The sequence below is a fragment of the Artemia franciscana genome, chromosome 15 (genome assembly GCF_032884065.1).
Source record: "Artemia franciscana chromosome 15, ASM3288406v1, whole genome shotgun sequence".
Classification (NCBI taxonomy): Eukaryota; Metazoa; Arthropoda; class Branchiopoda; order Anostraca; family Artemiidae; genus Artemia; species Artemia franciscana.
Window position 1 is genome coordinate 20,650,274 of NC_088877.1, and position 21,134 is coordinate 20,671,407.

The window sequence follows — 21,134 nt, forward strand, 5'->3', positions numbered from 1 at the left end:
TATGTATGGAGAATATGCAATTCAACTGATCCCAGTTGTCATCTGAATCCCAGATGCAAACTTTGGCAAAAGAAAACACGTTCCTGCTACATGCACAAGGAAATAAAAAGTAAATATAACATCAAAAGGTAATCGTGTTCTATAATGCCTTGTTATTCTGAAGAATCTGAACAACGCTATAGTGCAACTTTCAGCTTGACTTATAATAAAGTTGAGAAAATGAACTTACAATTCAGATAATTCAATGAGAAGATCCTCTTCAAACCATTCCAACCTTAAATGGACTCTACACTCTACTGAGCTCCATCCGACCATAACATTTTGCACATGCAATATCGTTATCAACTGTTACTAAACAATTCTGCGACTTTCAGTAAATTCCGTCTGAAAAAAAAAACTATTCAGACAATATCAAAAGCAAACAAAAAACATTTAGAAAAATACAAAACATCAGAAACAGGTGTCAACAAGAATTATTCTGAAGAGGTGTCAGAAAAAAGCATAAATTTCATCACACTAGTTGATTAGGAATTCCAAACCAAAAGTTGACAGAAGAACACGAGCTCAACCAATTTCTATTGTTTCTTAAAGCAGATGCATCGATATATTTAGCACACAAAAATGCTTTTGGAATTAGAATAATTATGAATATTTACTGAAATTTTGATTTCTGTAATAAGGTCAACGTAGGATAAGGATTTAACATGTTTTTTATGGTTTTGTTAATAACAGTCAAATCCAAATCCTTTTTAAAACCATATCGTTTTTTTCTATTGTTTACAAATGCTTACCAATTTCAAAACTTGGAAGTTGGAGAAGTGAATAAACGTATGATTTCCGCAGCCATATCATTGCGGATGCGTAATTTTTTTGCGATTAAGTAAGGATAAAACATGTTTATTGTAATTCAGCTATAGCATTGTCCCACTAATTTTGAAGAATGATTTTCTTTTCTATAATAGAACTACACTTCTACAAAATTGTTCCCGTGAATACTTTCAAGACTGATTCCAAGTGTCAAAAGATGACAAATGGCACAAATAGAAAAAATCTAGAGAATAGTTACATCTTTTATTTGAACGATTTAAAAAAAAAACAAGATAACAAAATTATGTATGGTAAACCAGCAATAATAAATTTTAAATATCACCTTGTTGGAATCAAGAATTTATTATGTTTTGTCTTAATGACGATGTTGAAATGTAAGTTCACGCACAGCTTACTGGTGCTAGTACTTGAAGTCTCAACTTAATTTACGTGCAAGCTTCATCTCATCAGTTCCACATTCTAAGACTTGCTCTATGTGGATATGAGACAGGGCTTCCTAATGTAATTATCAACCACCTAGATCGACGATGTCTGACAATCAACCCCTGTCAACTGATACAATTCCTTATGGGAACCTTTCAAGATAGAAGATAATGAATTCCGAGTGTACTTTCAGGTGCATCGTGTTCGATGTATTAAAGATGCATATATTTAGCAATTGCATTTTTCAAGATAATTAGACTGATAGCAGATAATCGATTTTACAGGTCATTGTTCGGTTTCAGAGTAAACAACGTTTTCAAACAAACGTTTTTGCAATCGTTTTAGATTCACAACATGGAATAAAAGCTATTCCAATGCTTGCATAAAAGCTATGGTTGGTTGTCATCCTCGTTTAATGGAACAATTCATGCAAACGATTAAGTTATGAGCAACTCATCCCAATGTAAACCGAAACCCTAAAATATTTTCGATAGCAATATATCAAACCAATTGGCTCTACATGCCGATTCCATATATATATAAATCATGGAATTTAATGTTACCCATCAAAATCTAAAAAAGTGAAAATTTGTCTGATTTCCAAAAAAGGAGGGGAAAGCTCCGAAGAAGTGTAACGATCTCGATCAAACTCACACCATAAGATTCAGCACATCAGAAAGCCCTATTATAAAGGTTTTGAGGCCTTATCTACAAAAAAGTTGATTCTTTTTATAAAAGTATGATCATGTGTCTGTTTTTTAAGCTCTTCGCCCAGGGATGACTGTTTCAAGCCAATGGTTCTGAAAGTGGTTCCCCACAAATTTTGGAAAATATCCTACCAAGGCATTTAAAAATCCCAAGGCCCACTTGTGATATTAAAATTTGTTATTCAAAATTTTAACGATATTCACCAAGGAAGCTTAAGAAGCCATAAACATGGTACCTTAATTGGATCGTCCTTTAGGCATGGCTTATCGTTCGGTATGTTTATGGCAAATTTTTCTTGACCCATTTCTTGAGTCGAAGATTAAGGAATTGGACACTGCTTTATGGTTCATTTAAAAGCTTAAATCGGATTTGGTAGTGATTTAATTTTATAAGTCACAAAGAAAAAAAAAGACAACAGCATTATGTTCACCTTCCGCCTACGTCAGTCATAAATACACGTATATTTACACAATAATCTTCACTTCAATCAGAGCAATAAAATGCAATACAAAGATACTTACCATACACTTCTAGTTTTGGTTAATCAGGACATTGACCCAAGACGAAAAATCCAACAACTAAAAAAGGAGAAGGATTCAGAGAAAGAAACCAACTAAAGAACAAAATTGAGACTTGATCAAACCAGATCAGCAGGTTTGGTAAGTTATCCATCAAAAGTATCAGAAGCAGAACTGAACCATCATTTCAATGCTTTTGTTCAATAATTCTTAGACTTATATTTATTACCGGATATTTAAACTATACTTCAAGGTTGTGCAAGACAATATACGAGGCAATTGATACCATCTCGAAACTTAGCATTAAAGACACTAAATAAAAATAAAACAAGCGCTAAGAGCTCATACAGCACTTGTGACGAGGCCGGAATGGTCAAGAGCTCTAGGTAAATATGTACGAGCTCTAGCAAAATTCTAAGAATCAATAGAATGATTTTGAAAAAAAAGCAGAGGCACTGACGGTCGGGATTTAAAATAAAAGCTCTGAGTCACGAGGTCCTTCTAAATATCAAATTTCATTAAGATCCGGTCACCCGTTCTTAAGTTAAAAATATCTCAATTTTTCTAATTGTTCCAAATTAATATTCCTCACCTTCCCCAAAGAGAACGGATCCGTTCCAATTATGCCAATCACGTATCTATAACTTGTGCTTAATCTTCCGTTCAAGTTTCATCCCGATCTCTCCACTAAGCGTTATCCAAGATTTCCGGTTTCCAATATTTCTGTTTCCCCCCAACCCCTTATGTCCCAGGACCGGATTCGAGTTGAAAATGGAACATCTGAGAAATAAGATCCTTCTATATATCAAGTGTCATTAAGTTCCGATCATCCATTCGTAAAATAAAGATACCTCAATTTTCACGTTTTCCAAGAATTCCTGTTTCCCCCTCCAGCTCCCCCCAATGTCACTAGATCTGGTCAGGATTTAAAACGAGAGCTCTGAAGCACAAGATCCTTCTAGACATCAAATTTCAGGAAGATCTGATCACCTGTTCGTAAGTTAATAATACCTCATTTTTTCTAACTTTTTCGTATTACTCCCCCCCCCCCAACTCCCCCAAAGAAAGCGGATCAGGTCCGGTTGTGTCAGTCACGTATGTTGGACTTGTGCTTATTCTTCCCACCAAGTTTCATCCTGATCTCTCCGCTTTAAGCGTTTTCAAGATTTCCCCCCCCCCCCAAAGACACTGGATCCGGTCGGGATTTAAAATAGGAGATCTGAGTTATGAAGTCCTTTAAATATGGAATTTCATCAAGATCCGATCACACCTTCGTAAGTTAAAAACACCTCATTTTTTCTAATTTTTCAGAATTAATCCCCCCAATCCCCCAAGAGAGCGGATCCGTCCCAATTATGTCAATCACGTATCTGGGACTTTGGAGATTTTAGATTCTCCCCACCCACTCCTCCCAATGTCACTGGATCCGGTCGGGATTTAAAATAAGAGCTGAGACACGATATCCTTCCAAACATCAAATTTCATGAGATCCGATCACCCGTTCGGTTAAAATACCTCATTTTTCCTAATTTTTTCGATTTCATCCCCCCAGATGGTCAAATAGGGGAAATGACAATCTCTAATTAAATCTGGTCTGGTTCCTAATACGCCTGCCAAAATTCATCGTCCTAGCTATCCTGGAAGTGCCTAAAGTAGCAAAACTAGAACAGACAGATAGACAGAATTTGCGATCGTTATGTGTCACTAGGTAGATTCTACATAGGACTGCTGTCCTAGGTAGATAAAAAGCAATAGAAAATTAGAATTAAAACTCGAGAAATGTAACAACCCCTGGTACTTATTCCACGCAAATAGTAATACAAAGCAAACATGCTGAAAAACAGCAAGATAAAAAAAATTAATAAGCATAGGTGAATTAATAGTGCACTTCAGCATTGTAGAGCATAGGTTTAAGCACAATAAATAAGTTGGGACTAAAAAAAAACCTATTTCAGAGTTGTTCAACACAGAAAATGTATGCAGGGAAACAGGAAAATTAAGATGATATTCAAGCATCACTGTCAAATCCAGAGTTTACAAGGATTTTTACAATGTATAAAAACTGGTCAGAATACAACTGGCTAACAGCTAAACTAAGCCAGAATAGATCATAGTTAAAAACCCAATTAGTAAATCCACAATAAAAATGTTATTTTGATCAATTTTTTGTGTGCAATATACATTTAATAGGATAAAAAACTCATGCTATACTTGTCAAAATATAGGAATATTAGCAAGATCTCACGCTACAAAAATTATTTTTTATTAGATAGACATTTAGATTTAATATATAGTTAGATTTAATATATTTACAATATAGAGGTATAGATTCTAGCAAACGAGTAGCCCGAAAACCTGTTAATTGACAAAAGTATCACTTAAAAGCTTACTAAAGGATTATTAAAAGGGATTACTTAAGGATTATATGAAAGTCGAAAGTCTGGAAAGAAAGAAAAGGGTCAATTAATGCTTAGTTTCGTTGAAAGCCTGAAAAGGATTACTTAAAATCTTATTAAAGAATTATTAAAAAGCATTACTTAAGGATTATATAAAATGAAAAAGACTGTTTAAGAAATCTATATCACATAATTTTAAGGTATACTTACTGCCTTGGCCACCATTTTCCTGGTTGCCTCATCCATGCATGAAGCAACCTCTTCGTCGTCCGTGTCCCTAATTTTTTGCGGAGCAGAACATTTTTCTGCTTCTTGAGTGCACTTGTCCATTATGGCTCTGGCTGCAGCAATCCGGTCGAACGCGTAGGCTTCGTACACATTCTTTGACGTATTTTCTGTATGGCACAGGTACTCATGCACCATATCCCTGTCCTCCTTTGACAGGTTTGTCGCATTCCTATTCATAGTCGCGATTAAGTGTCGTATTGTAGTCTGAGTTGGAACACAAACACCTGGCCTCATTTCGCCTCCGAAAATTTTCTCCAGGAACCTCTTCAATGTTATGGTTGTGTTTTGTATCTTCTGTCCTGACATCGATAAAAGGAAATGTACTGGCTCTGGCAAGTCTGGCCTTACCAAAGCAGGTCGAACAAACGATAGGTATCTTCCAAAAATGACTTCTTCGGGTTCACTGAGTGCAACACCAGCGGACTTTATGCTGGCAGTCTTGTGTTTTTCAACAAGAATGACGAACATCTTTTGCTCCTCCACATAATGCCGGTTAAAAAACTCCGTCACGGTAATATTCTCCGGAACTCCAGGCCGATGACCGTACATAAATGAAACCAAAAAGCAGAGGTAGGCTGTGAGGTTTGTGTGGTCCTCTTCAACCAGCCGATTTCTTGTTAGCCGCGTGAGTACAGGGGCCATGAACTTCTCCACGCCAGCTTTCAAGTTCCTGTAGTCGTCTATAGTGAAGGAGTTTGGATTAAAAGTCCGCTGGAGCTCTCGGTGCCTCATCTCTGCCGTTGCAAGAGATTTTTGCTTCCTATCCAAGAAGCTTACAGCCGACATGACAGAGTTGACGAGGGCTATATTCAGCTCTGGCGGTGCCTCACTACCACGGGATGTGATATATTTTACGAACCTGTAATAGCCCTGAGCATATTTGTTTCGGCTGCTTCCTTTCATTCCACAATCGGCAAGCTTTGAGAAGAACAGCTCCACTCTTTCGGCAGAGTGGAAATTCAACCAATTATACCTTGTTCCCTCTAAGATAAAGTATACAATCTTCTGGGCGCACCCAAAAGGATTCTTATACTTTTTGCTACTCCTCTCTCCACATTCCGCACACCATTTCTCAAATTTCTTCATCAATTCGATGCCTTTGGCCATCTTCTTTGCCTCCTCTTTTGTTTTGACATTTTTGGTGTAGACTTCATACAGCCCGTGTTTCTGCATCTTTTTTCTGATATCAGATGTCCAATTCCATTCTTTCTTGAAGTATTCGCTTCGCAGATCCGATTTTTCCTCCTCCTCCTCCGAAGATTCATCCTCAGGGATCTCTGGAGCGTAGAGGCTTCCCCCCTCGTCGCTGTCCACAACATCTTCGGGGTCTGACTCTTCTGAGACTCTTCTCCGACGAATTTGAGAGGACAAACTTAATTGCTCTCCGGAGAAAAAATCTCTTTCCACGACAGGTGGTGATTGCTGTGGCAGCGCCGATGTTGATGGCCCTGCCACGTGTGCTGTGTGTGTGTTTGTGTGTGTGTGTGCATGTGCGCAGCCACTGGCCTGGTGTCCTCAAACGAAAGTGCGCGGTCCGGTAGATTTAGAGGGTCAAAGTATAATCCGGTCATAGCCGACAAAGCCTTGCAGAAACCGTGCAATGTTTTGGTTTCTTCCACCAAGCTGCTCACTTGTGAAGCCAGAAATATGTCTTGTTCTGAGACCTCTCTGCAAGCTCATCCTTGGCCAATTCGTGCATTTCCTTTGCTTGTTTGACTGACCAAAATTGTCCATTGGTATTCTTACTACAGCTTCCTTTCTTCGCCAGAAAGTGTTTGTCCAATTTGTAGAAGGATCTTCGGCAAAATGGGCAAATAGTGAAGAAATTCCTTGGCTTCTTCCCTTTTACATCCTTCGAAATAGCAAGGGTCATGGAAGGATTCCTAGAGTCATCCTCAGGTGCGATTAAAGAGGCCAAGTGTGTTTCAGGGGCAGTCAAAGTGGGCTTAGGGGCAGTCAAAGTGGGTTTAGGGTCAGTCAAAGTATGTTCAGGGGCATTCAGAATCGGTCCAGGGGCAGGCATGGTCATAATCGAGGATTCTTCAGAAATAATGGTTTCAATTTCTTTGGTCATCTAAAAAAGGAAACTAGTGTCAGTTTCCTTTTTTTGCTTGTGAATTCAAAATAGTATATTTAAATTATAATGAATTTAATGACTATAATAAGTTGAAACCTGACTGACTATTAAAATTATTCATTAAAATTGTTTTCTATAATTTTGACTCTTATTTCACATTTCTACGCACTTTTATACAATAGGCACAATTGGACAACGCGGCACGAGGCTAGGTGCAACATTAAGACTTAATAAGAACAGAAATGATTACGCCTACAAAGGGTTTACCTATGCAAGAGTAATAATGAACCTTGCTCTTTACGCTAAAGTGTTTTTAATTGTCCCTCTAAAATGTTCCTTCTAAAAAGGCGTTTAAAATTTTAACTTTTCCCACAACTATTCCCTTTTTTTTAAATTCAAAAATCAAAATTTTAAATTCAAAATTTAAATTCAAGTATCAAAGGCATTTAAAATTTTAACTAGCTGTCAACTAAACTAGCTTTCATTTTCATAGGCCAACTGTGGTTCTACCCAAGGACCACAACCCCTAGGAAGTCCTAGGAGGAACTTTTCTCTGATTGGCCAAGATGGTTCTCTGACCTGATTTCTGATAGGCTGATTTTTATCAGATAATTAAGGGGTTACCCTAGGGGAGCCTAGGACCTAATTGAACCAAAGCAGAGCAATTAATGCATAGTTAATGCAAAACTTTGCATTGGAAGGGTGACAAACTGTTCATTTCTAAATATATTGATGTTTTGGGGGGAGGGACATCCTTTATCCTTAAAATGCATTTAATATTTTAACTAGCTTTCAACTAAACTAGCTTTCATTTTCACAGGCCTACTGTGGTCCTCTCTTTGAGCATAGCAGTAGGCTTAGAGACCCTAATTGAACCAAAGCAGAGCAGAGAGAGAGAGAGAGTGTGTGTGTGTGTGTGTGTGTGTGTGTGTGTGTGTGTGTGTGTGTGTGTGTGTGTGTGTGTGTGTGTGTGTGTGTGTGTGTGTGTGTGTGTGTGTGTGTGTGTGTGTGTGTGTGTGTGTGTGTGTGTGTGTGTGTGTGTGTGTGTGTGTGTGTGTGTGTGTGTGTGTGTGTGTGTGTGTGTGTGTGTGTGTGTGTGTGTGTGTGTGTGTGTGTGTGTGTGTGTGTGTGTGTGTGTGTGTGTGTGTGTGTGTGTGTGTGTGTGTGTGTGTGTGTGTGTGTGTGTGTGTGTGTGTGTGTGTGTGTGTGTGTGTGTGTGTGTGTGTGTGTGTGTGTGTGTGTGTGTGTGTGTGTGTGTGTGTGTGTGTGTGTGTGTGTGTGTGTGTGTGTGTGTGTGTGTGTGTGTGTGTGTGTGTGTGTGTGTGTGTGTGTGTGTGTGTGTGTGTGTGTGTGTGTGTGTGTGTGTGTGTGTGTGTGTGTGTGTGTGTGTGTGTGTGTGTGTGTGTGTGTGTGTGTGTGTGTGTGTGTGTGTGTGTGTGTGTGTGTGTGTGTGTGTGTGTGTGTGTGTGTGTGTGTGTGTGTGTGTGTGTGTGTGTGTGTGTGTGTGTGTGTGTGTGTGTGTGTGTGTGTGTGTGTGTGTGTGTGTGTGTGTGTGTGTGTGTGTGTGTGTGTGTTTCCTAGGGCCATCGCCCCCCCCAGTGTCAAATTTTCCCTTAAAAGTATGCAAAAGGATCCATGGTCCTTTAAAAATGGCTCTAGACCTATTTAGGGGGGGGAGTCTATGTCCCTATATCAAACCAAAGAAAACCCTTTTCCCTTAAAAGGCATTTAAAATTTTAACTAGCTTTCTGTTCAACTGTTCAAACTGTTGCTATTGTGCAGAAAGAACAAGGGAGAAACCCTGGGCCCTGGGAACGCCTTGGGGGTGCCTAAGACCACTCTAGAAGGACCTTTTGTGGCCCTGGGGGAGCCTTGGACCACTCTAGAAAGACCCTTCTGTTGTCCCAGGGTAGGGACATCCTTTTCCCTTAAAAGGATGAAAAAAGGATCCCTGGTCCTTTAAAAATGGCTCTAGGGCCCTGGGGACGCCTCGGGGGAGCCTAAGACCACTCTAGAAGGACCTTTTGTGGCCTTGGGGGAGCCTTGGACCACTCTAGAAGGACCCTTCTGTGGTCCCAGGATAGGGACCAGGGTAGGGACATCCTTTTCCCTTAAAAGGATGAAAAAAGGATCCCTGGTCCTTTAAAAATGGCTCTAGGGCCCTGGGGAGGCCTTGGACCACTCTAGAAGGACCCTTCTGTTGTCCAAGCTTAGGGACATCCTTTTCCCTTAAAAGGATGAAAAAGGATCCCTGGTCCTTTAAAAATGGCTCTAGGGCCCTGGGGATTCCTTGGGGGATCCTAAGACCACTCTAGAAGGACCTTTTATGGCCCTGAGGGAGCCTTGGACCACTCTAGAAGGACCCTTCTGTGGTCCCAGGATAGGGACCAGGGTAGGGACATCCTTTTCCCTTAAAAGTATGAAAAAGGATCCCTGGTCCTTTAAAAATGGCTCTAGTGCCCTGGGAATTCCTTGGGGGAGCCTAAGACCCCTCTAGAGGGACCTTTTGTGGCCCTGGTGGAGCCTTGGACCACTCTAGAAGGACCCTTCTGTTGTCCCAGCATAGGGACATCCTTTTCCCTTAAAAGGATGAAAAAGGATCCCTGGTCCTTTAAAAATGGCTATATAGAGAAACTTGTTTAAGGATGGCAACAAACATTGGGGGGAGGGACATCCTTTGTCCTTAAAAGGCATTTAAAGTTTTAACTAGCTTTCAACTAAACTAGCTTTCATTTTCACAGGCCTACTGTAGCAGTAGGCTTAGAGACTGATCTGCAATGCAGAAAGAGTATTTCTGCATAATAGCATGTTAGGAGAAACAAACAATTCATTTCTAAATATATTGATGCACAATTTCTGAAAGAACGTTTCTGCACAATAGAGGCTTAGAGCCTATAATGTATAGCCTACAACTAGATTATGCCTACACAGAATTTACTATATGAACTTACATGGATGTCACTTCCTAATTAGAAAGTGCCTCCTCCATTTTTCATATAGCTCATCTGGTGCTAAATACTATTATAAAAACACCTTACCTTGGTAAGGTGTTAATACTTACTTGACACTTAAACACATAAACACCAATAAAATAGAAAATAAAACGAACCTTATTCAATAAGAATTTCAAGATAATTGAACTTCAACTTTCTGTGTTCCAGTATTTATGCTAACAATAAACCCTTAGGAAGTGCTAGGTGGAGCTTTTCTCTGATTGGCCAAGATGGTTCTCTGACCTGATTCTGTCTGACCTGATAGGCTGATTTTTATCAGATGATTGAGGGGTTACCTTAAGGGAGCCTAGGACCTATGGCCCTAGGGCCATCACCCCCCCAGTGTCAAATTTTCCCTTAAAAGTATGTAAAAGGATGCATTGTCTTTTAAAAATGGCTCCAGACCTATATAGGGGGGGGGTCTATGTCCCTATGTCAAACTAAAGAAAACCCTTTTCCCTTAAAAGGCATTTAAAATTTTAACTAGCTTTCTGTTCAACTGTTCAAACTGTTCAAACTGTTGCAATGCAGAAAGACCATTTCTGTACAATAGCATGTTAGGAGAAACTTGCTTAAGGATGGCAACAAACCTTGGGTGGAGGGACATCCTCCCCCCAATGTATGCAAAAAGTAAAAGTATGCAAAAGGATCCATTGTCCTTTAAAAATGGCTCTAGACCTATATAGGGGGGGGGGGGTCTATGTCCCTATATCAAACCAAAGAAGACCCTTTTCCCTTAAAAGGCATTTAAAATTTTAACTAGCTTTCTGTTCAATCTGCAATGCTGATCTGCAATGCAGAAAGAGTATTTCAAAGAGTATTTCTAAATATATTGATGCACAATTTCTGAAATAACATTTCTGTACAATAGCATGTTAGGAGAAACTTGCTTGGGGGGAGGGACATCCTTTGTCCTCAAAAGGCATTTAAAATTTTAACTAGCTTTCAACTAAACTAGCTTTCATTTTCACAGGCCTACTGTAGCAGTAGGCTTAGAGACTGATCTGCAATGCAAAAAGAGTATTTCAAAGAGTATTTCTAAATATATTGATGCACAATTTCTGAAAGAACATTTCTGATCTGCAGACAGATCTGCAATGCAGAAAGAGTATTTCAAAGAGTATTTCTAAATATATTGATGCACAATTTCTGAAATAACATTTCTGTACAATAGCATGTTAGGAGAAACTTGCTTGGGGGGAGGGACATCCTTTGTCCTCAAAAGGCATTTAAAATTTTAACTAGCTTTCAACTAAACTAGCTTTCATTTTCACAGGCCTACTGTAGCAGTAGGCTTAGAGACTGATCTGCAATGCAGAAAGATAATTTCTGCACAATAGCATGTTAGGAGAAACTTGCTTAAGGATGGCAACAAACATTGGGGGGAGGGACATCCTTTTTCCTTAAAACTAGGCTTAGAGACTGATCTGCAATGCAGAAAGAGTATTTCTGCATAATTACACCAATTGGTGTGTCAAACTTTGACTGATCAAAATTGTCACTTCTCACCCTGTATAGAGAAGTCAGGCGAGAGTTTGGCACTATCCAAAAGAAAAATTGAGCTCTTCTAGAAGGACCTTCTGTGGCCCTGGGGGAGCCTTGGACCACTCTAGAAGGACCCTTCTGTTGTCCCAGGGTAGGGACATCCTTTTCCCTTAAAAGGATGAAAAAAGGATCCCTGGTCCTTTAAAAATGGCTCTAGGGCCCTGGGGAGGCCTTGGGGGAGCCTAGGACCACTCTAGAAGGACCCTTCTGTTGTCCCAGGGTAGGGACTTTTGCGGCATTTAAATTTTTTTTTCTTGGTTACATCCAATATTTAGCAATAAACTCTTTTATTAACAACCAATCAATACTTATACAGCTTACAATTTACATGCTTATAATTTTCTCATATAATTGCTTTTTCTGTAAAGCAGGCGACAATTCACATATTAAATTAGCTAAAAGCTCAAAAGGGTGTTGGGCACAATTACAGTGCAGCAATTTACTTTCTTTGAAGTCATACACTCCTCAAAAACCTTGTGTATGTCTAAATTAAAACCCTATCAATGTTCATACCAATGTTCAATATTCATGAAAATGTTTCTACAGGGTTAATGTAGGCTATTATAAATAGAAAACGTGTTAGTTCAGTACCATGTTGTCAATATCGATCTTGCAATGACCCACCAACTTTGGACTAATCTGAATCTGTGATGCCCAATCTTGTTCTCCAAAAAAAATTCATTAGTTCTTCTGTAAGTTTTTTCTACTCCTTCTGTGGTAAATTTTACATAAATTCTTGGTCGAACTGTATTATTCGCACAAACATCCATGCTAAAAATATAATTCTTATCAATAAATCATCCTCCATAAGTAGTAAAGTGGGATATTAGAAAAACAGTCAGTATGAACATTCAACAACACAATTCTGACCGCCCGTTCTAAAAGTCATCATAAATTCAATGGGGTTCCTTAAAGTAATTAAATTACGTTCTTATTGTAACCCACCCTCTCCCGAACATAAGCTACACCTTGATCTGATTTATTAGCCTAAGTAATTAAGAGCAAATAAATAAAAAAGTTATATAAATTAAATAAATAAAAAAGTTTTTTTAACTGAAAGTTAGGAGCAATATTAAAACTTGAAACGAACAGGAATTTGTTCTGTATATGAAAGGGTTGTCTCCTCCTTGACGCCCTCGCTCTTTACGCTAAAGTTTGACTCTTTCTCACAGCTCTACTTTTTAAATAAATAAAAAACAAGCGTAAAGAGCAAGGCGTTGGAGAGGGGCAACCCCTTTCGTAAATGAAATGATTTCTATTCGTTTCAAGTTTTAATGTTGCTCCTTACTTGCAGTTAAAAAAAACTTTTTTTAACTTCTGAACCTTTTTGAATTAATTTTGATTTTGGCTCACAACACATGAATAATTAAAACAAAATTTGAGTATTAGTTTCTTTACTAAATGGCTTTCTCATAGTAATGATCAGATGATGTTGACAAAAAAGGGCAAGGAGGAGACCTAGTTACCCTCCAATTTTTGGTTACTTCTAAAGGCAACTATAATTTTTTATGGACGTTTTATATTTGTAATAAATATACTAACTTACGATTTAACTTAGGTAACTAACTTCTACATTTTTATTATGTATATGAGGGAGTTCAACCCCTTACCCTTTATACTAAAGCTTGAATTTTGTCCCAATTCTTTAAGAATAACCCCTGACTCACGAAGGCCATAGAATAAATAGTTGAATAAATAAAAAATACTTATAGCATAAAGAACGAGGTATCGTGGAGACGGATCCCCTTACATCGGAAATTATTTATGTTTGTGTTGTGTTTTAATGTTGCTCCTTAATTCCTGCCAAGAAAACTTGTTTGTAAATTTGTTTTCTCATTGTGTTTTAAATAATACTAGAAAATCCTACAACCCTTCATCGAAACTCTCATCCCCTATGGAAAGATCCTCTTACCTAACACCCTCTATCCAATCCAACAACCCCCTCAACACGAAAGTCCCCCTGAGTACATCATGTACACTTCCCAATAACTTCTGTATACTTGAAGACGTCTGTAGACTTCCCAATTCTCAATGTAAAGAACAGATTATGTATTTCCAATGTTTTCTAGTTTTAAATTTCATTGGTTTATTCAGTTTTGAGTTTTTAACCATTTCCTATAGCAGAAAAATGGAAAAGAAATGCAAAAAAAGAGAGCAGATACGGTCCAGTTATGTTAGTCACTTATCTTGGACTTGCACTTATTCTTCCCGCCAAGTTTCATTGATTTCTCCAATTTAAGCATTTTCCAAGATTTCCATCCACCCCCAATGACACTGAATCCAGTGTTGCCAGATGTAGCATACTTATGTGGAGCGTAGCATAATTAGGAACCAAAAGCATCCAATCATAATCCTTCTTAAGATAGCATAATTGTAGCATAATCTAAGACGATGTAGAACAAATCATAACGTCACATCAATAAAACAAACACCAAATATGGTTTATCGAATTTTTCGACCAAACTAAAGTAAAATTTTCGGCACAGCGACAGACTACGAACCATCTGGTATTTTCTTGTTCTGATCCTGTGGTCTATGGCAAAGAAAAGCACACGCAAGATATTTGAATTTAAAGACATGTGATTAGATGGATTGGATTGGTGAAGATGATTATTTGATGAAAGATCACTAGGTCACTAGGTGTTGTAGTGAACCGATTTCCAGGTTTCATGCCAAAACTCACAGAAATTGACTCCCAGTGGCGCAAGCTGCCATATTCTTTTAGTGACTCCGAAAAGATAGATATGACCGAAATTACTAGACTTGATGTGGAGAAAAATACGCCAAATGCAAAACTTTACCAACGGAAATTTTTCCCAGTCTTTCTGAACTTACCGAGAGGGTGCTCTCCCTGCCACATTCGAACGCAGGATCAGAAATATTTTTTTCTTGGACCAGTGATGTCAAGACAAAAAAGCGGAAAAGGTAGAAGAAAGAAAGTATTGAACCTGTGCTGGTCACAAAATTGCGACTAAGAACAAAGATTGTTAGCTACAAATGTCCCTCCAGACAATCAGATCAAGCTCCACAATTCCGAGAACCTCTACGTAGCCACCCCATCCCCTAGTCAAGAAGTTGAATCCAAAAGCAAAGATGAAGAAGATCATTAAATATGAACCACATTTTTTCCTTCCATTTTAATGTATCGTTAGTAAAATTTTGATGATGTTAAGATACCTATGTTTTTCAAATGCCGCCAACCACTTCAAAAAGAAAGACGACTTGCAAAAAGACAAAAAACGTGAACCAAGATCCTTCCCCTGGAAATAAAAAGACTTTTTTACTTATTTTCTATGCTATTTTACCTTTTTCTTTCCCTCCTTTGTTTATACCCCACTTTTGTTCCCTTAGCGGGTTAAAAATAAATTATTAGGCTATTATTATCAGATTATATTCTATTCAGAACCTTTATTAAGATAAGACATAATTCGACTTGTCTTAACTGATCAACTTTTTTGTGAAACTTGGGAGAATATAGAAGTGTAGCATAAATCTGTCCAAAAAGCATAATTTTGGGCTCAAGGAAGCATAATTTTCTGTCCAATCTGGCAACACTGTCTGAATCCAGTTGGGATTTAAAATAGGAGATCTCAGTTGTGAGATCCTTCTAAATATGAAATTTCATTAAGTTCCAATCATTTCTTTGTAAGTTAAAAATACCTCATTTTTTAATGTTTTAGAATTATTCCCCCCCCCCCCCTAAGAGACTGGATCCGTTTTTATCCAAAATTTAAGGTCCGCCCCTCCCCCAACTCCCCCCAATGTCACTGCATCCGGTCGGGATTTAAAATAAGATCTCTGAAACACAATATCCTTCCAAACATCAAATTTCATTAAGATCTGATAGCTCCTTCAGAAGTCAAAAACACCTCATTTTTCAGAATTAACCTTCCTCCCCCAACTCCTCAAAAGAGAGCAGATCTGGTCTGGTTTATGTCAATCATATATCTAGGACTTGTGATTATTTTTCCCACCAAGTTTTATCCAATCCCTTGGCTCTAAGCATTTTCAAGATTTTAGCCCCCCAACTCCCCAATTTCACCATATATGGTTGTGACTTAAAACAAGAGCTCTGAGACACAATATCTTTTGAAACATCAAATTTCAATAAGAGCTGATCACTCCTTCATAAGTTAAAAAATACCTCTTTAAATTTTCAGAACTAACCCTCACCCCAACTCCTCCAAAGAGAGCAAATCTGTTCTGGTTATGTTGGTCGTGTGTCTAGGACTTACACATATTTTTCCCACCAAATTTCATCCTGGTCCCTTTGCTAAGTGTTTTCCAAGATTTTAGGTTTACCCACCCCAACTCCCCCACAATGTCACCCCTGATCTAGTCGGGATTTAAAACAAGAGCTCTGAGACATGATATCTTTTGAAACATCAAATTTCAATAAGATGTGATCACTCCTTCATAAGTTAAAAATACCTCTTTTTTTAACTTTTCAGAATTAACCCTCACCCCAACTCCTCCAAAGAGAGCAAATCCATTCCGGTTATGTCAATCATGTATCTTGGACTTGCACATATTTTTCTCACCAAGTTTCATCCTGGTCCCTCCACTAAGTGTTTTACAAGATTTTAGTTTTACCCACCCCAACTCCCCCTTATGTCGCCTGATCTGGTTGGGATTTAAAATAAGAGCTCTGGGAGACAATATCCATCCCAACATCAAATTTCACTAAGATCTGATCACCCGTTTGTAAGTTAAAAATACCTCCTTTTTTTAATTTTTATGATTTAACCATCTGCACAGATGGTCAAATTGAGGAAATGACAATTTTTAATTTAATCTGGTCTGGTTCCTGATATACCTGACAAATTCCATTGTCCTAGCTTACCTGAGAGTGCCTAAAGTAGCAAAACCAGGATAGACAGACCAACAGAATTTGCAATTGCTATGTCACTTGCTAGATACCAAGTGCCATAAATAGCAAAAGAGGCATTGAGAGGTATTTTCACTTTATTGGTTAGTCAACTAGATGGACTATGATACATTTACCATTACTTCTATCAAATAAAGATTTGAACCCTTTTTAGCTCTTAAATGACCAAAATATTTAGTTTAGGGGTATGGAAAAGGCTCAAAAAATTTTGATTTCAAACTTACTGTTTTATTGTAAATCCATTTATAAATTTAATACTATATAATACAATTCGATAAATTTAATATATTTATAAATTTAAATACTGCTTTAGATTGGAACCTTGTTGGATATTTATGTACATCTCTATTGATGGCTTTCTTTTTTTTGTATTTTATTGAAAATGTGTCAAGAAGAAAGGAGCATACCACTGTAAAATTTATTTATCCAACTTAATCGTGGGATCAGTACACATGTGGATTATATAAAAAATTGATTTATAGTTAAACAACAAGTTTAAGACCAGTGTTTTAGGCCTTTTTATACCCAAATACTAGGAAATATTTTGATCAGAAATATTTGGTTAAGATCTTAGAAAGTGCTTAAATTTGATTTTGCAATGGAAGCAATTATTATATTTGTAAAGAATGTAAATAAAGGTATTGAATGATATGTTCAATTCATTTGTAAATCAATAGCAAGAATAACATAAAAATTCCCATTTTTGTATCTTCATATGCAGTTAAGTTGGATAATATAAAACCAAGTAGGCTAATGAATGTAGGCCAAAAGAATGATCAGGAAAATATTACCAAACTACTAGGCTATGTTTACCCTCTTCTAATTTCCATTTATAGAAATTTGTAATTGTAATTATGGTAACATTATAGGCTTAATTAATCTTTAGTTTCCTTCTCTTGTAGGCCTTTCAATTTGGAAGATACAATTCCTGTTCGAAGTAGAACTTCTATGCATAAAGTTTTTCTTTTAATTAAACTAGGAAATGTATTTACACATCTTTGAAACTTTAGCCTAATTTGAGACTGAGTTAAGTTTAATGCTTTTAATTAGGCTACTTCATTTAAGCACAAGATCTATTTTGCCAAGTTTCACATTCATATAACAAATATTTTTGCAAGAAGAGGTTACAGATCGGGACATGTAAACCTATTCCAATACATCCACCCAGTAGCCTACAAAGGTTGGACTACTTTAAGACTGTAAATCCATCCCTGATAGTTGCATTTTTATTTCTAGGTCAACCACTTCCCAAAATTTCAACTAGGAGGCAAGGCCTAGTTCATTTAAATTTTACCACAAAATTCATTCCAGAAATAATAATTTCAATAAGAAATAGCAGTCACCAAGCCTTATTTCATACATGCAAATTCACCAAATCCTCAATTAGGCCTAACCCAATATTTCGAGTTTGGACTTCATCTATTGATTTCAGTTAAAGTAAAAACTTGCGTCAAAACTAAAGAGAAAATAAAGTTAAACACTCACGTCTTGACTCAACGAGCTCCTGTGAATAAATGATAATAAGTTGATCAAGGAGCGTGATCTGGAAACTGAGTTGCAAAAAGAAGAAAAGATTTAATTGAAAAATGAAAACCCTATCAGCTAGCCGTGTTTGAGAAGAATGGCCATAAAAAGTAACATTGTTGGAAGTGCTAAAATATAATATGCTGTCGACTAGAAAGAATTTTTAGTCATTTTATATGGTTTTTAGTTGACTAGAAACCATATGAAAAAATTCGAATGACAATTTTAATTGTTTGATCTCTGCTCGTGAAACTTCCACACTCTTCTAATTTTTCTAGCTGTTTTTCGTTTTTAAATCGCTAATTCCTATTTTGGTTTCGGAACACCAAAATAAAATATTTTCAAATGATTTTCATTGCTTTATTTTATGTGGTATTAAACAAATATATGATGGTTTTATCTCTTTTCAGCATTTAACGTTCTATGTAAATGTGGCAGCCATCAGATAGTTCATGGTAACAGACTGTAACTAAGGAGCAAAGGGGCTCAATAGCCGTGGTGGATCCAGGGGAGGGGGAACAGGGGCAAGACAAGTTTGAAACAAGATTTTAGTATTGTGCAGTCTTTTTTATATTTTACCAATATTGCATACTGCCAAAAAATATTTAATGAAATTAATCTGTCCGTAATTTAAGCTTTAGTGTAAAGAGCGAGGTACTGACGAGAAAGTGAATCCCTTCATATACGTAATAAAACATGAGAATACACAAGTTAGTTACGTAAGCTAATTTGTAAGTTACGCATATCTTTTACTAACAAACATTCGTAAAAAATTAAAAGTTCTAGTTGCCTTTTTAAGTAACCAAAAAATCGGAAGGCAACTAGGCCTCCTCACCCGCTCCTTTTTTTCTCAAAATCACTCGATCAAAACTACGAGAAAGCCAATTAGCCAAAAAAATAAATATGCAAATTTTGTTTTAATTATTCATCTGCGGAGAGCCAAAATCAAAAGATGCATTGATTCAAAAACGTTCAGAAATTAAATATAAAAAAACTAAGTTTTTTAACGGGAAGTAAAGAGCGACATTAAAACTTAAAACGAACAGAAATTACTTCGTATATGAAAGGGCTGCTTCTTCATCAACGCCCCGTTCTTTACACTAAAGTTTTTTACTATTTTAAAAAGTAGAATTAAGAGAAAGAGTCAAACTTTAGCGGGGTGCTGATGAAGAAGCAGCCCTTTCATATACGTATTAATTTCTGTTCGTTTTAAGTTTTAATGTCGCTCCTTACTTCCCGTTAAAAAAAAACTTGCTTTTTTTTTTATTTAATTACCACAAAAGCCAATTGGGAGGCGAAAATCTCCATTTCTCAATAACAAGGATGAGAGTTTAAAATCCTAACTTCTTTAGGCTGTCGAAATGATATTTTAGGATTGTGCTGTCACAACGGGGCTGAAAAGAAAAATATTCAATTCTTTTTAAGAAAATTTGTTTTCGAGTCTTGCTAAGACATTGAGGTGAAGAAATTGATATCATTATTTTTTTGGCTGTTTGTTTCAGTTTTTTGGGAAGCTTTTTTTGCAAAGCAGGGTAATTTTTTTAAACAATGTTGTTTTTAGGGAATTTGTATAAGAGAAAGTAAATGTTTGAGCAGAGTTTATATTTTTATGGCGATTTTGCTTTTTATTTAAATATTTTTGGATGTATAGAAGAGGAAATGCTAACGAAGTGCTCTAAACTGACATAACTCTAGAGTGACAGGACTAGCCATTACAAACATTCAACTAAATATTGAGGTAGACATCGAACTTGTAATAAATGGATATGGCGGGGTTGGAAATTGAGAAATAGACTTTTTCTTATAAAAGTGTGAATTCTGTAATTTAAGCGAAATATATGGAACTTTAAAACATGGAAAGATACGCTACGTTGTTATGAAAAGTAGAATTTCGATGAGTAATGTTTTGACATTTCGTCAAAGTTGACACTGTTTATTAAAACACTATTTTTAAAAAGAAACAATGATTAGTTAATGCTTTATTGCCCGTACTTAAAACCCTCGTTTTAAATGTGTTCTATGCATTTCTATCTGTTACATTATAACAAAAAAAAACATTCGGTTTTTCTTGTTGCATTCTTAAAAGAACTAGTATTTAATGTTTAATATATCTTTTACGAATACACACGTTGTATCTTTATCTTCATTTCCTACTCTTCATTACTACCATAGATACTAAGCGATGCCACAAAGTTAGGCGACATGCTAAATGGTTTGACCCGTACAAATTGTCACAAAGAGTGCATGACTCGAAAAGATGGTTCAAGATCATTTTTTTTTTTTTTTTGACAGTAAAAACAAATTAACTCACTCGCTATAGTGGTCAGAAGTGTAAAGGCAAAAACTTATGTAGAAAATATTAAATATAATTTTTTTACAGATGGTGAACGGCTTTTTTCTTATGGCGGGATGGTTTTTGTAACTTACTATTTTTGTATCAATATTATTATACCATTTCAGTTTCAACAGATTTATTAGAAATTCAACCCTCGCCAGGTTTTGGATTAGATTACGACCACTTCCACTACCTGCTTACGACGCATAGTTGTCGAGGTTCTCTTTAAATTGCAGACATTTCTTTGTTCTCAAGTTTATCCGAGCAACCTATCATACACCCCCCCCCCTAAAGAAAATCCTTGATCTGCCCCTGCTCAATAGAAACCGAAATTCTAAAAAACAACAGACAAATCAAAAGGATTGGCTTATTATGCTGTTACCAAATATATAAAATACTTCAAGTCCAGTGTTACTCTTTCAAAGACTACAAGCCTGAAAAAATGTGCTTAATTTTTGAAGAAAGGGGAAAACATTCCATAAAAATCTCAAAGAACCTTAACGAAAATAACACCATCAGATTAAGCTTATCAGAGAACGCAACTGTATAGGCTTAAAGCTCCTATCTGCAAAAATGCGTACTTTCCGAGAAGATGTATTTTTCCATGAGGA

The 21,134-nt window shown here is 36.8% G+C and overlaps 2 protein-coding genes across 2 annotated transcripts in view; both read right to left on the minus strand.

Moving 5' to 3' along the window:
- Positions 1-6,593, minus strand: part of LOC136036163 (uncharacterized) — a 26,204-nt gene extending 19,611 nt beyond the window's left edge. Inside the window, exons 1-3 of the mRNA XM_065718227.1 lie at positions 5,084-6,593; positions 2,481-2,537; positions 230-384 (exon numbers count right to left, since the gene is read on the minus strand). Coding sequence (XP_065574299.1) covers positions 2,490-2,537; positions 5,084-6,334 — 1,299 coding nt within the window. The 5' untranslated portion in view covers positions 6,335-6,593 and the 3' untranslated portion in view covers positions 230-384; positions 2,481-2,489. The remainder of the gene's footprint in view (positions 1-229; positions 385-2,480; positions 2,538-5,083) is intronic.
- On the minus strand, positions 6,543-18,213 carry LOC136036164 (uncharacterized). Its single transcript, XM_065718228.1, has 2 exons — positions 18,150-18,213; positions 6,543-7,235 (listed from the first exon to the last, which is right to left on the minus strand). Exon 2 carries the CDS (start codon positions 7,233-7,235, stop codon positions 6,789-6,791), a length of 447 nt encoding a protein of 148 aa, XP_065574300.1. The 5' UTR covers positions 18,150-18,213; the 3' UTR covers positions 6,543-6,788.
- Positions 18,214-21,134: the final 2,921 nt, after the last annotated feature.